The sequence below is a fragment of the Candida theae genome, assembly GCF_024610275.1.
Source record: "Candida theae strain CBS 12239 chromosome Unknown scaffold29, whole genome shotgun sequence".
NCBI classification, from domain to species: domain Eukaryota; kingdom Fungi; phylum Ascomycota; class Pichiomycetes; order Serinales; family Debaryomycetaceae; genus Lodderomyces; species Lodderomyces theae.
The window spans coordinates 90,752-105,910 of NW_026261477.1; the positions used below are offsets into that span (position 1 = coordinate 90,752).

The 15,159-nt window shown below is 40.0% G+C and overlaps 5 protein-coding genes across 5 annotated transcripts; 2 read left to right on the forward strand and 3 right to left on the reverse strand. All coding sequences in view use genetic code 12, as the record gives it.

Annotated features, from left to right (window-relative positions):
- Window positions 1-308: 308 nt before the first annotated feature.
- KGF57_004429 (uncharacterized protein) lies at window positions 309-3,569 on the forward strand (the record flags this gene model as incomplete). Its single annotated transcript, XM_051753938.1, has 1 exon — window positions 309-3,569. One exon carries the CDS (start codon window positions 309-311, stop codon window positions 3,567-3,569), a length of 3,261 nt encoding a protein of 1,086 aa, XP_051607115.1.
- Window positions 3,570-3,736: 167 nt separating this feature from the next.
- Window positions 3,737-5,242, reverse strand: KGF57_004430 (uncharacterized protein; the record flags this gene model as incomplete). The annotated part of the gene is made up of 1 exon (XM_051753939.1): window positions 3,737-5,242. The coding sequence occupies one exon, from the start codon at window positions 5,240-5,242 to the stop codon at window positions 3,737-3,739; it is 1,506 nt and encodes a 501-aa protein (XP_051607116.1).
- A 2,011-nt stretch (window positions 5,243-7,253) lies between these two features.
- Window positions 7,254-8,651, reverse strand: KGF57_004431 (uncharacterized protein; the record flags this gene model as incomplete). The annotated part of the gene is made up of 1 exon (XM_051753940.1): window positions 7,254-8,651. One exon carries the CDS (start codon window positions 8,649-8,651, stop codon window positions 7,254-7,256), a length of 1,398 nt encoding a protein of 465 aa, XP_051607117.1.
- Window positions 8,652-10,490: 1,839 nt separating this feature from the next.
- FLC1 (putative flavin adenine dinucleotide transporter) lies at window positions 10,491-13,007 on the forward strand (the record flags this gene model as incomplete). Its single annotated transcript, XM_051753941.1, has 1 exon — window positions 10,491-13,007. The coding sequence occupies one exon, from the start codon at window positions 10,491-10,493 to the stop codon at window positions 13,005-13,007; it is 2,517 nt and encodes an 838-aa protein (XP_051607118.1).
- Window positions 13,008-13,298: 291 nt separating this feature from the next.
- On the reverse strand, window positions 13,299-14,999 carry KGF57_004433 (uncharacterized protein; the record flags this gene model as incomplete). Its single annotated transcript, XM_051753942.1, has 1 exon — window positions 13,299-14,999. The coding sequence occupies one exon, from the start codon at window positions 14,997-14,999 to the stop codon at window positions 13,299-13,301; it is 1,701 nt and encodes a 566-aa protein (XP_051607119.1).
- Window positions 15,000-15,159: the final 160 nt, after the last annotated feature.

Consider the following 15,159-nt stretch of genomic DNA (forward strand, 5'->3'; position numbering starts at 1 on the left):
ATTTTTGTTGAAAATATAAACAATAGAATGATATACATGATATTATGCACACACACACCAAAAGAGTTAACGTGGGCAGACACATAACACTTGCATGCAACAGCCCACCATCTCATCAATTGAGATCTATACCATCTACATACACCTCGTCGTATTACACACACACTGGTTGTGAGATTTTAAGCTGACGCGAGTGCATTTCAAACAGGTCTCATCACCCCAAACAGTACTTTCACGTCAATACTCCTTTATCATTATTTACAACCACTTGAACTTTGCATCCACCGACGACAATATAAAAGACTCCTATGGTGAAATTGAAGCTTCAGATACTATTAATCCCAGAGGAATTCTCCTCCTTGCCAACCACAAAGATTGATTCACTAATAGCCAAAAAGTATTTGCACTTGATAGATTCCACAAAACAGGTAGGCGAATTACTTGATGCAGTCGTTGCGCAATTTAAAAGACTTTATCCAGATGAACCGGTGGTTAATGTGATCAAGTGCCAAGATAAGAATCAATGCGATTTGGACCCAGATTACCAAGTGGACGATGTCTTTGAACCAAATGATGAAGTTAGAGTCGTTGTTGATAACTTGTATTTCAGTGAAAAGTTGGGATTTGACATACCCCCATCGTCAAAGCGGTCATTAAGTGAAATGGAAGCCATTGCGGCTTCTGAAATTGTTGCGACACCTTCACCAGCCAGAGCCAACTTACATCCGGTATCATCACCTGTGTCATTAGCACCGCCACCAACGTCGTACCTGAACAAGATTCCCAAAAAGAGAGAAGGTGAAGGCCCCGGTGGGAAAGATCAACTGCGCATCACATCAGGAATGTTGCTGAAGCCTCCTACTGCCAATGTGAGCCCTCCAAACAAGCTAGACAATAATGATAATGATTATTCTCCTCCTGAGATCAATTCTATGGAACTGGCATCAGATTCAGACGATGGTGAGCCAATCAACAATGTTGGAGGTCAAACTCCAAGATTTGGCAAATCGGTTATATTAGATATGGTGAAGAAGAGTGCGAAAAAGAAGCCAGCTTCTAGAGCTGACCCAATCATGAAGTCGTTACACATAGATACCAATGAAGGACATCCTTTTGATACAAGCAATGAGCACAAAGCAAACAAAAATGCAGGTCAAACAAAGACATCTCCAGCAAAATTGCCACCGACAGGAGCTCATGTTACTCTTGCGTATAAGAAAAAAGGAGACTCAGCACCCGCGCAAACCACGGCTGTGAAAGAATCCCGTAGAAGAGGTAGACCTCCAAGAGCCTCAAAGTTGTCCTCTCAGGCACATACAAATACTGAAACACCGAGACCCGTTGGAAATGCTAGTGACAAACTAGTCAACGCTGCATTTCCCACTTTCCAAGGCCCTCTGCAAAAAGTGTACGAGGAGAGAACAACGTCCAATATCCTTGACAGTCTTTGTTTCAATTTGGACCATATGTATGATCAAGTGGTCAAATACAGAGATGGACCCAACGGAAAGTTCAAGAAAGTACCGAAGCATTTTGCTGTTAGCGCATATTCTTGTCCATCTGTGTATACTGATCCAGTGGTTGATTTTCGGATTGATCTTTCTGGAGAGCTGAATTATAATGGGCCACTTCCATACCCTGTCAAGAGTAAATCCGAATTTGATCGAGAAAATGGTCTTCGAAGTCAAAGCTCGTTCATGAGTCCATTCGATAGCAATGGCATAATAGATGAAGAAGGATTTGAAGTGTCTGAAGCTGTTGAGATTTCTAGTGAACCTGGTTCTGATGATGACGACGATTATGCTTCGCTTGATATGAAAAAGGACGAGGAAGAAGAGGAGGACATTAAAGCTCCAAAGCGCAGATCTGCACCAAAAACACCAACAGCCGTAGCCGCTTCATTCAAAAAGAGTACATCCACACAAAGCACATCCAGACAAAACACTCAAGACAACTTACCAAAGGGACCACGAGCAATCACTAGTAGTAATACTCCATCTGGAGATGTTGTTAGAGGTCCAGTGCGAGACACAAAGCTGAAGAGTAAGAACGCCACAGAACTGGGAGCCAAAGACGACAAGTCAAAGCAAAAGTCCACCACCACTGCAAAGAACATAGCATCACCAAAGACCCTGCCCAAGAAAACTACAAGGCGAAAAAAAACCGAGTCTGTTACAATAGACTCTGATGATGACAACCAAGAGCCAACCAATCTGAAATCCCGGTATAAAGCAATGACCAATTTGTTTGCTAATGAACAGTTAGGAAGACATGTTTCAACAATGGCTGACACCCATCATGGTCACGAGAGTGAAGGACCAAAAAACTCGACTTTTGGCAGTTGTGCACCTCCAGCTCGTAACCAAGAAAATGAGGATTTGGGAGTGGTGCATGGTCAACAGCAATCGGCAGGAATTTTCAGTTCATTCGTCACTGATCTGAAAAAGGCAACTGAGGAATCCTTGACCAACTTGTTTTTTCGGGACCCTAAGCCTGGTAGTAGTGACGGTGATGTACGGATTGACTCGCCATTTGGCTCGGCTGATCCATCAGTATCACGACGAGTGTCAAAATCTGCATTTGGAGCTGGTGACGCATTTACCAATGAAGGAGAAGCCCAAGAAAGTAAGGTACCGGTCAAGCTGCCTGAGAATGGAGGCACCGATAACCTGGTGTCGATAAAATCACCTAAATTCCCATTACGCAACTTGCCCACAACTTTGGAAAGTCCAAAACAAAGTATTGGATCACAGGGTCTTCAGTTGTATGCCAGCCAAGCTGACGCGGGGAAAGAAGTAGGAGTAAGAGCGGGAGCGAAAGTGGAAGCGGATGGTGCATCCTCGTCTGGATCAAGTGATGTTGAATCAGTAATTGGCGACGAAGAAGAAGAAGAAGAAGAAAAAGAAGAAGTCGAACGTGCTGAAACGGGGGTGAGGCTTGTTGCTGCAGAACCAGAAAAACGGAAAGTTTCACCTGGGGTAGGTAAGAACACCTCACGTTTACTGACATTGAAATTATTGACCTCGATTGCCAATCAACGACTTCCCGGGTCATTCAGAAACGGGGGCCCACATTACAGCAGGACACATAATGGTGAGGAAGAGCCTACTCAAGTGAATCAACACCAACATAATGGCGTAAGCCAAACAAATGTAGGGTTCAATGGAGGAACAAGTACTTTAAATGGGTTTGGATCTAGTCAAATAACAAAGAGCTCCACTACTGGTGCTCCTATTGCCACCGCTGCTAAAAAACCTGCATTACCTACATTGACTGAGCTTGGAAGTCGAGGGGTTCCCGAAGTCAAGGAGATTGATGCTTTGAGGCTATACAAGGGAGACAACAAGAATTCAGATGAAGATGGCAACCACTTGGATGATTCGGATGAGGTAGAGTCTGTGGTTGGTGGTGAAAGCGATTTGTCATCGGACAGTGATAGTAGTGATGATGATGATGATGATGATGATGATGATGGGTCTGGTAGCCAATTGTTCTTGTCGAGTTCAACGATTGATGATAAGAGCGTTAAAAAGAGAATGAGAGCTAAAAAGAATTTGTTTACACGATGACGATGGGGAGAGTCGCTTGAGGAGATGGTGGACTAGATTACGTAACACTTTGCGTTTGTCTCCGTTGTAAATTTTGTATTATTCTCTAAATATAGTAATGTGATTTAAAGAATTCTTTTTTTTTTACTAAACTAAACTAAAACACCAGTGTGTCTTTTGTTTTGTTATCAAGCAACTTCTTTCTTTCCGTAAATGTTTCTACCCAATATGTTCATGGTCCAATTCTGGTACGTCACTTCGGGAGGTAATGTCCTAGTCATTACTGAAATCAACCGTTTGTAAATTTCCCTAATGAAGGACTTTGCAACTTGAGGCTGTTCAATCAACAATGCAGCCATATAGCTTTCGAAAAAATCCCCCAAGAATTCTTCCTCATAGATGCGTACTTCATCGGGGTCTTTTTCCTTTGGCAAAACACCAGATGTTGTGTAGGGAATCCATTCATCAGCAATGCGAGTATTGATTATGGGGTCGTTCAATCCTTGGTGCAAGTTGTAACATTTTGTCAATTTGGACATTAGAGTGTTAGTGGCGAGGATCATCTTGAGGAGGTTGTAAGTTTGAGAACTGACTTGGGCATCGAGTATGGATTCGTCATTACCATTAACGCTGTTGGTGTTGCAGCACAAATCAAAAATGAGTCTTGATGTTTCTTGAGCAAGAAAGAAATCACCCAACCCATCTAGGAACGAAATTTCTCTACGTACCAAGCCGTATTCACCGAATGATAGATCATAATTGTGGGACTGCATAGTCTGGGCGAATTTATGGCGAGGATCCAACAATAATCGATAAAACTCCTTGTGCATCAATGCCTTTACTAACAAATCTCTATTATGCAATCTTGGCAAAGGAGGTAGATATATTCTCTGGTTATAAGCTGGTGATATTGTGACAAATCTGCTGGAGCTGTTGTTGCGCGTATCAAATAATAGATTTTCCTGAATTTCCACTGTATTTATGTAATTCTGAAAAGTGGCCAATGTGAAGTTATCCCTTTCATCACGGATGATTCGGATATTATTGTGATCAAGTTTTCTCGCATTCATGTACATCTTGATGACATCATCCAAACATTCGTGAACTTCCTCTTCTTTATAATTTTGCAACATGTAACCAAAGACAATGAATAACCAATTGCGTAATCCAAAATGATGATCGCACACACACCAACTAGGCTCTTTTTCTTGCAAAATGGTGCTATTTGAAGTGAGGTAGTTCTTGAACTGTAAATGGAATCCTGACTTTTCGTCATTCAACTCCCTTTTCAAGAATGTTGATAAATCAAAGACAATCTCTTTGATGAATGAACCACCACCTATACAGAACAACTCCTTGAAGCGTCGGTACGCCGACACTCTAATGAAATCGCCACCTAAATTGTAGAAATGGTACTTCATGTGTCTATCTGAGTGAAGTAAAGTATTCAATGGACTAGGTATAAGAATCGAGTGTTTTGACTGTGCTGGGTGGTGGTGACGCGATGTGGTGTGCAAGTGGTGGCGCTGATCTGTAGAAGTTGTGGTGGCAGCAGCTGCACTTGCACTTGCACTTGCACTTGCTGGAATGTGGGAATCTGTATCCAGTCTAGTGTCGTCTATTGCTTTAACTTTGTTTCGTTTCATTGAAATGTTTGTATGTTTAGGCAATGGTCGAAGTCTGGCTGATAGCATGAATGCAGTAAATAGTGATAAAGGGTAAATGTATATGAGGATGTGTAGTAACTTGAGTCTCAGCTGATCCAATGAGTAATACAAATCACAACAGCTTTGAATAGGAAGGTAGAAATGAAATGACGTATGGGTTTATGTTGTTGTTTTGTTCTCAGTATTCCTACTCTCACCCCCTCGTGGGGAACATTACACAATGATGAGAAATTGTAAACACAACACAAAATGAATGTTTGCTGCTCTTATCTAAACAACACCATTCCAGCAAACGGTAGACAGTTGTATCTACACATGGAGATAGATTGGTTCTACCGTGTCAAGCCAAGAGCTCTTACTCACACAAGCTTCTTTTTCAAGGAAAATCCGACGTGTATACACTGTACTATGTATTAGCTTATCGATGAAAATACAATAGATAAGACAGTCGTGTATCAATGCTAATATATGACACATTTCCTGCACCAAAAGAATTGGCACTAATGCATTTTGAAAAAGTTGAGTCAATTATGCCGCTGGTTGAGGGGAGAAAGGAATCTGACTATATTTTTTATAAAGTTGTCGACGGTTATATTTGTCCACCTTGCGTCTGCAAATGACTCATAATCTGTCTTTTTGTTGCCTCAACTTACAAAGCAACAACAAAAAAACACGTGTGTTCAGGTCAAAGATGCTCTTCTTAGGCCAGTCCTAAGTGCTGTTTGTTAGTAACTTCATATAACTTCAGTCTGGAAAAATCCTTATATTGTAGGTGTATATTTTTATGACTGTTAACTCATCTTGTATTTTGTATCTCCTGTTGTTGTTTGCGTTCTCTCTATCCTTGTGAGTGCAATTTTGTTTCCGCGTCTACTCTTCCAATCTCAAAATTTTGAAAAAAGAAAAGGCTCTTCTTTCATAGTTTCTTTCACCAACAAGACAAAAATGCAAGGTTTTCAAATAATTGGAGATATTGAAAAAGATATTGCAAAAATTGGTCAAGAACTGCTCTTTGTGTGTCGAGTACCACGCCAGTGTATTTGCTGTTATAACAACTAAGACAACGTAGTTTTGGTCTTTACCAAACAAGCTACTCCCGAGATCTAAAAGATTTTCTTCTACTGGGTTTAAAGAAATCATTTTTTCTATCGTTGAACTTTTTTTTTTGCAAAGTTTGCACCCAAAAATCTTAAAATCATTAAGTCTCAAATTTTGTGAATGATACCCATGTGTTATGCAAGAGTAAGGTGGTGATACATCCCAGGAACTGAGCTGCTCTGCTAAATAGAAATTCTTTCTCTTGAATCAAGAGAATGTAAGAAAAACCCACTTTTTGCTTTTGTATAATATTTTCTAGCAAAGAAAAAAAAAAAAGTATAGGTAGGATGCAACTGGCAAACAGGTTCCTGAACAGGCCAGAGCCTACGTGAACAAGTTCTGCAAGCATTCTGGTTGGTATGATCTAACTGAGTAGATGAAACAGTCATAAAAACGTCTTTTAGGAATGGCTCTACATATAGAAGCGCAACCTAATGTGCCATAATTCAAAAAGTGAGGTTGTTTTACATGCACTTTTCTATTCTAAATATGTATCACATGACAATATTTAAGCCAGTGAGAGAAACCAGCAACATTCCAAAAGCAAGAAACAGCCTGCGTGGCGAAATGGTTATCGCTTTTGACTTCTAATCAAAGGATTCCGGGTTCGAATCCCGGCGTGGGTTTTATCTTTTAACAAACAGAAATCATTTTAGCGGCTTTAGCTCACCTGGGAGAGCGTCAGACTGAAGATCTGGAGGTACTGTGTTCGAGCCACAGAAGCCGCAATTCCTTTTTTTTTCTTTTTTTTTTTTATTACCTCTCATCTTTCCCCTTTTCTTACTTGGTGATGGGGTGGAAGGACACTTGATTTATAGGTCAGTTGTGTTACTTCTTGCGATGGGTTTCTAAAGTTAACGATTATCATTTCTACATAAAATTTTTTTTCTGGGTGCCTCAATTATCGGACACTTTCACAAACATAACGGGCATTGTCCTTTCAAAAACTGTTAATCACTTCATTGTAAACCTCATTCAACTCCAACTTTATAAATTGGCACAACTGGACAAACTCAACCTGTAAAAATCGAGCTAAGCTTTGATCCAAACATTGTAGATTGAAATTGAAATTTGTCAAATAGACGAAATTGAGTTCAATTTTAGACAAGTCTCGTAAACTGACTCCCACGACATGAGTGAAATTCTGTTGTTTTTGATAAACGTCATCCAACAACTTCGTGCATGTTCTTAAAGAGCCAATTACGAAGCGGTATGAGTTGTTTGTTGTTAGTGATACTGTTGCTAACAAAGTTGTTAATTTGAATAGGATGTATATGGAGTGGAGATAAGCTGCTATGGAGATGGATGGTGAGTATTGTTTGATTCTTAATAGGAATTTATCAATTGGTAAACTGGGGGTTTTGATAAGCTGGAAAACTTTGACTAGTTGGTCGGAATGGGTCTTGTCTTTTCGCTGAGCGTATTCAATTTCAGATAGTATTGATTTTGCAAAGTTGGTCTCGGTGGTGGGAATATTCAATTTGAAGGTTGTTGTTGTTGTTGTTGTTGTTGTTGTTGTTGTTGTTGTTGTTGCAGTCATAGCAACGGGAAGCTCTTCTTCTGATGAGTTGTTCACTTCGCTCAATTTGAATTGTGCGAGTAGCGTCTCGATAGGAACGTATTTTCCCGGAGACAGGCATTCACTGCCATCCTCTCTACTCCCGCTGTAATTAAAATTGATGTTGTCAATGTTTTCATCATTGAATAATACCTCATCACTGTCGCATTTGTCCAATACCATGACTTGGGGGAATTCATTGCCATTTGCATGAGATTCACCCACAACTGTCTTGCCTTCATCGTCATCAGAACCTATTGGCGAAGCAGCTTCAACTGAATCCGCTGAAGTTGATTTGCCACCCAGCTCATCCGTATTCAAAGTGGAAGTAGAAGAAGACTCTAGCGTGTTTGTGGATGTTGAGTTGGTGTGTGATATTGGTGGCGACATGATAGTAAAGGAGTCCGGATGAGTCGTAGCGGTACCATAACATTCTTCTCCATTTGATCCATCACCGATTCTTCTTTTCTTCAAGGTGCAGTAATTCTTCTTCTGTTCAAATTCTTCTTCTTCTTTGTGCAACTGTTGCAACTGTTGCTGTCTAAATTTGCGGAAAAGTGATGGATGCTGTTGTAGTATGACTGTGAACTTTATAAACAGGGAATAAATGTAAATGACATGAAGTATATGAATGTTGTTGATATTCTTTAACCCATTACTCAAATCAAAAACCAATTCTTCCAAGTGAATATCGCTTAATGAAGTTGGGTCATCAACAAATGTCTCACTGGGTGGTTTCAAGTTCGGTATTTCTTGAATATCTTTGATATAGTTGGCCATCGGGAGGAAGTTCGGTGGTTTTGTGATGATCGTCTAACAAATATTTCTAGTGTGAGTTTGGCGTATCTGGTTGCTATCTTGTTAAGAATTATGAAAATAAAAATCTAAAGCAAGTATAGTAAATGTAATTGAAGGATAGGTAGTGCTGTGCTGTAATACATATGTACCCAACTGAATAATAGTGGTAGACAAATGGATGATATGTGAAGGGAGAATAATTCCTGTTATGGTGATCTTCTTAACCAAGTTTGTATGATTTGATGGAAATATCTCTCCTCTTTAGCTGTATTGTTTTATTTAGTTTTAACGCGAGAGAATTAGTGAAGTAAAAAGAAAAGAAAAGAAAGAAGAAAAAAAAAAAAAAGGAAGAAAAAAACAAAACAATGTCGTAATTGCAAATGCGACACTAGACATATATACATTACCTTTTCCCCATTTGCTCTACTCTCTATACACCTCTATCATAATATTGCAAAACTATTCCTAATTCACAGTCCATATAGCAACAACCCTATTATCTGCTGTCTACACACTGTAATAAGTTGGAAAGATAACAAAGAAAACCACAATTCCTGCATGTACTTGTTTTTGCTGATCGATTGCGCTTTCTAAAAATAGTAAGATTGCGCACGACTTTAATCTAATTCTGATTCTGACCAGATACCTAAATATAGGCTTCGTAGTTGGGTTACAGTCTCAATGCAATAGTGGTAGTTGTTTAAGTTTTAAAAAGAGTATAATAACTTATTCCACGGAATAGAGTAGAAAGTTAGTCCATGGGAAAAGAAATAAGTATGCAAGTTGAAACACATACAATGTGCACAAGAGGGTAACAAACAATGTACAATAATGCATACCGTGGAGTTGCGCGATACTTGCAATGCAATGCAATGTAATTGCGGTGCGATGTGATGGGAATAGATAGAGAGAGAGAGAGAGGGACAATGGTTGTTTGTGTATTTACACCGTGGTTGGTGTATACAATAATATTACGCGTAGGTGTGTCTTGCACGTGTACACCACAAAATCAAAAGCACAACAATAAAGTTGCACGTGCAAATAGTAAAAGAGCATCAAGTTTAGGAGGTGGTAGTAGAAGAAACAGTTGATGTGGTTGAAGATGCACCCTACAGACAGATAGAATACAAGTAGAGTGAAAGTAGAGCCACAGTACCCCGTGATGATTGATATTATCCTGAGTAAAACAAATATACACAACCTTTCTTCTACAGTTTTACTTGTTTATTTATGTTATATGTGTATAGGCTGTGTTGTTGTTGTTGTTGTTGTTGTTGTTGTTGTTGTAGTTTGTTACACGACCTTTCTTTTAATTTTTAATTTTTAATTTTTATTTTTTTTTCTTTGTTACTAAACTACAAGTACTACTTCAATTCATAGTGTGCTAAATATGTTTGCAACAGCAAAACCGCCCACCCCCCCTTGAAAGAAAAATACTTACTACAGGCAACAATTTTTTTTTTTAAGATCACTTCGAAACACTCGAGAGCTCTCTAGCTTCAACCCCAAACCATACTTAACCTAAGTGAGCATACTACACAACTCCACTGTGTGCTACATCACTCGCTAATAATCTCAAACGTACCACCCACTCACCCCCCCCTTTGGCTGTGCCTGCCCTTTTTTTTTCTTTTTTTTTTTTTTCTCTTTTTCTTGTGAGAGATCATATTAATTTTATCGACCGATTATATCCCATCACTGGAAATAATTTTTAGCCAAGCCAAGTCAAAGCTAAGCTAAGCAAAGCAAAGCAAAGCAAGACAAGACAGAGACACAGACAGGGTTCAGACGACAGTATCATATTTATATTCCCTTCCAAAGATGCTACACAAACAGTTTCTGTCATTATTCACTACCATAACTCTACTATTATGTGTCTTCATCACTCCCACTCATGCTAGAAGAAAATTGTCGGCTTCGTCGTTGGTAACGTGTATGGAGAAGTCTCAAATCACACCACACACTTTTAATGTCACTTTTAACCCTGACGATAGGTCCTTGCGTTACAATCTTGACTTGAACACCGAGATTTCCGGTAATATTTTGGCTCATGTTCAAGTTTATGCGTATGGGTTCTTGATTATTGAAAGAGACGTCAACTTGTGTGATATTGGTTGGAAACAATTTTGTCCTATTTACCCTGGGCAAATTAAAGTCGACTCAATCCAATACATTAGTTCAACTTATACCAAACAAATCCCCGGAATAGCTTATCAAGTTCCCGACATTGATGCCGTGGTTAAAGTAATTGTTCGTGACCAATCTTCTGGTGAAAGCTTGTCTTGTCTCCAAGCTAGTTTCACCAATGGCAAAACAGTTAGCCAAACAGGAGTCAAATGGGCCACGGCCGTGATTGCCGGTTTAGGTTTGCTAATTGGTGCCATGTTGTCAACTTTTGGAAACTCAAATGCTGCTTCCCACATTGCTGCCAATGCAGTTGCCCTTTTCCTCTATTTCCAAAGTGTGGTGGTTGTGTCCATGCAAGCTGTTGAAAGAGTGCCACCCATTGCTAGTGCATGGGCTGAAAATTTGGCCTGGTCAATGGGATTAATCGAAATCAAGTTTATGCAAAAGATTTTCCGGTGGTATGTTCAACTGACTGGTGGGAAGCCAACAACTTATTTTATTGGAGAAACTGAACAAATCTTGGTTCAAAAGAACAAGCGATCCTTGGCGTACGATGCTCTTTATTTGAGTGGGAAAAAAGCTGTTGATTATGCCAAGCGATCCTTGGATTATTCGTTACATTCAAACACGTATTTGATTGTGTTGCGTGGTATTCGAAGAATAGGTCACAATACTCGTATTGAATCAACGTCTATCGTGCCCACTGGATACACCTGGTTTGTACTCATTGGCTACTTGTTGGTGGCACTATTGGTCTTTTCTAGATCAATTGTTGTCCTATTGACAAGATTTGGTAAATTGAATCCTCGCAGATTCTCCATGTTCAGAGCTAACTTTGGCAATGTTGTTAAAGGTTCAATTTTGAGATATATTTGGATTGGAGCAACTCAATTGACAATTTTTTCATTGTGGGAATTCACTAGAGTCGATTCTGCAGCTGTTGTGGTATTGGCAGTCTTGTTTCTTCTTTTGATGATTGTTGTATTTGGTTGGTCATTTTACAATGTCTTACGTATTGGCAAATTGTCTCAACGCAAATTTAACAACCCAGCAGCCTTGTTGTATGGTGAACAAAAGACTTTGGAAAAATACGGGTTCTTGTACACCATGTTTAATGCCAAATACTATTGGTTTGGATTGGTTTTACTTGGATACAACGTGTTTAAAGGTATCTTTATTGCCTTTTGTCAAGAATCCGTTGGTGGCAAAGTGTCCGTTTGGCCCATTTTCATTGCTGATTTGGTGTACACTATTGTCTTGTTTTGGCTCTCACCATTTTTGAACAAGCCCACAAATATCATGCATTATATGATTGCCATTGTCACTACCATCAATTCATTTTTGTTTTTGTTCTTTTCCGATATTTTTGGTCAACCAGCCCAAGTGGCTTCCATTATGGGATGGGTTTTCTTTATTCTCAATGCTGCATTTTCATTTGTGTTGTTGATTTTCATTATTGTTCTTTCATTGTTCTCAGTGATGAGTAAAAACCCCGATGCCAGATTTGCTCCTGCCAAAGACGACCGTTTCTCATTCCAAAGAAAATCTTCAATCAAAAACAAAGGTCAATCTGGTTACAATGTGTCTGAGAAGAGTGGTGGTGGGGCCGAGTTGGCAGCATTGGGAATTGCCGCCCAAGAACACGATGCCGATTGGGAATCCCAGATGTATAAGTTGCACGATGTTGGTAAGGAGGAGGGTGAGGAGGTTTCATCATCTACTGATACACCGGACCATATTAGGCCAAACCACAATCGCTTCAATAATAGCAATAGTGATGACATAATTGAGTCGGAATCTGTATACTCTAATGATCGTGCAGCTGAAGCTGATGGAGCAGCAGCAGCAGCAGCAGCGGCAGGAGGAGGAGGAGCAGGAGCTACGTCAACATTTGGTGAATGGAAGAACAAGCTTGCTAGGAAATTGTCAAAGAAAAAGAGTGACAAGAAGCATCATAGTGGCAGCAGCGAAGAAGCCAACATGACGAGAATCAGTGATACCCTCCATTACGATGATGATTATGAAGACGAAGAGGATAAATTGGACTTTACACGAAGCACTCACCAGCAACAGCAACAACAAGAGTTTCAGAGACCGGTTTCCAATCATTTTGACACTGTAGGTGGAGCTTTCAATGGACATGCACGTAATGGAAGCAGTACGTCGAATATGGCTAGATCAAATCCTACACACAAAGCAAACATTCTTTAAACTGGGAGAGAGAGAGAGAGAGAGAGAGAGAGAGAGAGAGAGAGAGAGAGAGAGAGAGAGAAAGAGGCTAGAGGCAAACGTAGATGGTTAGCAGAGCAAAACATTTTTCACATACTTGTATTATTAGACAATTCACTCCACTCATTGCCACGTAAAACAAGGAGGAACTTCAAGGGGACAATAACTTACGGTTTTATATTACATAGATATTCCTATCTAGTCCATTTCGTTAAACAATAAAAATATTGGATTTAAGCACGTACTTCTCTAATAGTGTATTCATGGAGCTTCTCAATCAAAGTCTAGTCTATCCCAATTAGATTCAATTTGTAGCAAAATACGATTGACGTATTTCTCATTGAGCGAAGCTAACCAATAGCTGACTTTTTGATCCCATGATAGTCCCTTAGACGAAGTTCCGTCATCATTGGAAGAACAGTTTGCGTGAGCCAGTGGTGATTGCGAATGTATATCAGTTTCATCTTGTGGAAAGTCTCCATTTTGTGTCAGTGTTGCTGATTGTACATCCTCTCTTTCATTCGCATTGGCTCGATTATACCCCTTGACCAACCCATTGAAATCAAAGGGGGCAATTAATTGGTTTAGGATGTTTGCCAGGTACGCCACTATTTTGCTGATCAAGTGTAGGTCGATTTCGTTGTAGTTGTAGTCTTCATTAACGTCAATCTTGTCTGCCCAGGATGTGTCAGCCAAAAAGGAGGCAAAGGCAAAGGCAAAGGCAAAAGAAGAAGACGAAGACGTGGAGGTGGATGTTGGCGTGGACAATGATGACCACATGGCGTTATTTGGTGAGGTTATGGGGAACCCAAGAATTTTTAGCGGGGTAGTGAGGAGGTGCAAAGGTTGTTGTAATAGTGTCCATGCGGCTGATGCTGCTTTCGAAGTTGATGATGGCGGAGCAGGTGGGGTTGGTGTGGTCAAGTATGGAATGGTTTGGATGAACTTTGGGTTGAGCAAGTGATGAAACTTGTTTTCAAACCATTGCTTGGTAGAATCTTCGGCAATGAGTGGTGCTATGGGTCTAGATAAATGAGTGTCGCATTTGATTTGGAAACTTTGCAGCACCATGAAGAATTCATTGTGATTTGACTGCAATCTTTGACCCAGGTGATGCAGATGGTGTAGCTGTTGCAGCAGACGGTGTTTATGATGATGAGCGCTTTGCAGATTTATGAGCATCGACTGTAGTATCTCGTGTTTCTGATCCAAGGGGATCAAGCACTCAAAAATTGCACCTACGAATGTGTATGGCATAAAAAATGAGATCTTTCGTTTGGCGTAACGTTTGTGTCTTGCCATTTTGAAACAGATCAAGTTGTTGATTTCTTGAGTTAGTGCGGTGTGCAATGGGGAGGAGGAGGATGATGAGGAATAGGCGAGGCGCCCGGTTGATTGCTGCTGCTGCTGCTGTTGTTGTTCTTGTTGGTTGCAATTATTGAAAGTTCCCGCAAGTTTGTCATATGTGTCGGATTGCAAAGACTGAGATGTTTCACCTTCTTGATGGTGTTGTTGGTCAATCTTGAAGGTGTTTTTGTTTCTCCCACTGTATTCAATCCATTTCCCATTTGTCAATTTCTCCATTGCTGAATCAAACTTCTTGCGCAACAATTGATTGACTTGACCGGATTTGTGTTTGACCATTTTCAAAACTGTGCTGGATACGCCTTGAGTTTGGTGATGACTATACAACTGTTGTTTTTGTTGCTCCTGTGATGTGGATGTATTCGTGTACCTACCTCCAACATTCACAAAACTGTCATAATCGAGTTCTCCATTCTTTTGACCTTGGCTCTTCAGTGGTGCTTTTACTGAGCTCTGATACTGATTCATTCCAACCACATTCTCACTAACACTTGGTTTCAATAAACAGAATGGAACATCCCAATCAATAAACTTGTTCGATTGAGTACGCAACACTTTTTTATAGTCCAATTTACCCTCATTGCAATGGGCTATGGTTAGGAAATGCATCGATACGGGTGGATTGTAACCTGATATCTTGTATTGACGTATGATTTTGAATCCGGTGAATGGTGGTTGTGTTGAGGTGGGATTACATATTTTGTGATGTTTAAAGAACCAGAGAGCGTTTGTTTGCTGAGGGAGAGTCAACAATAGTGAGATATGTAGT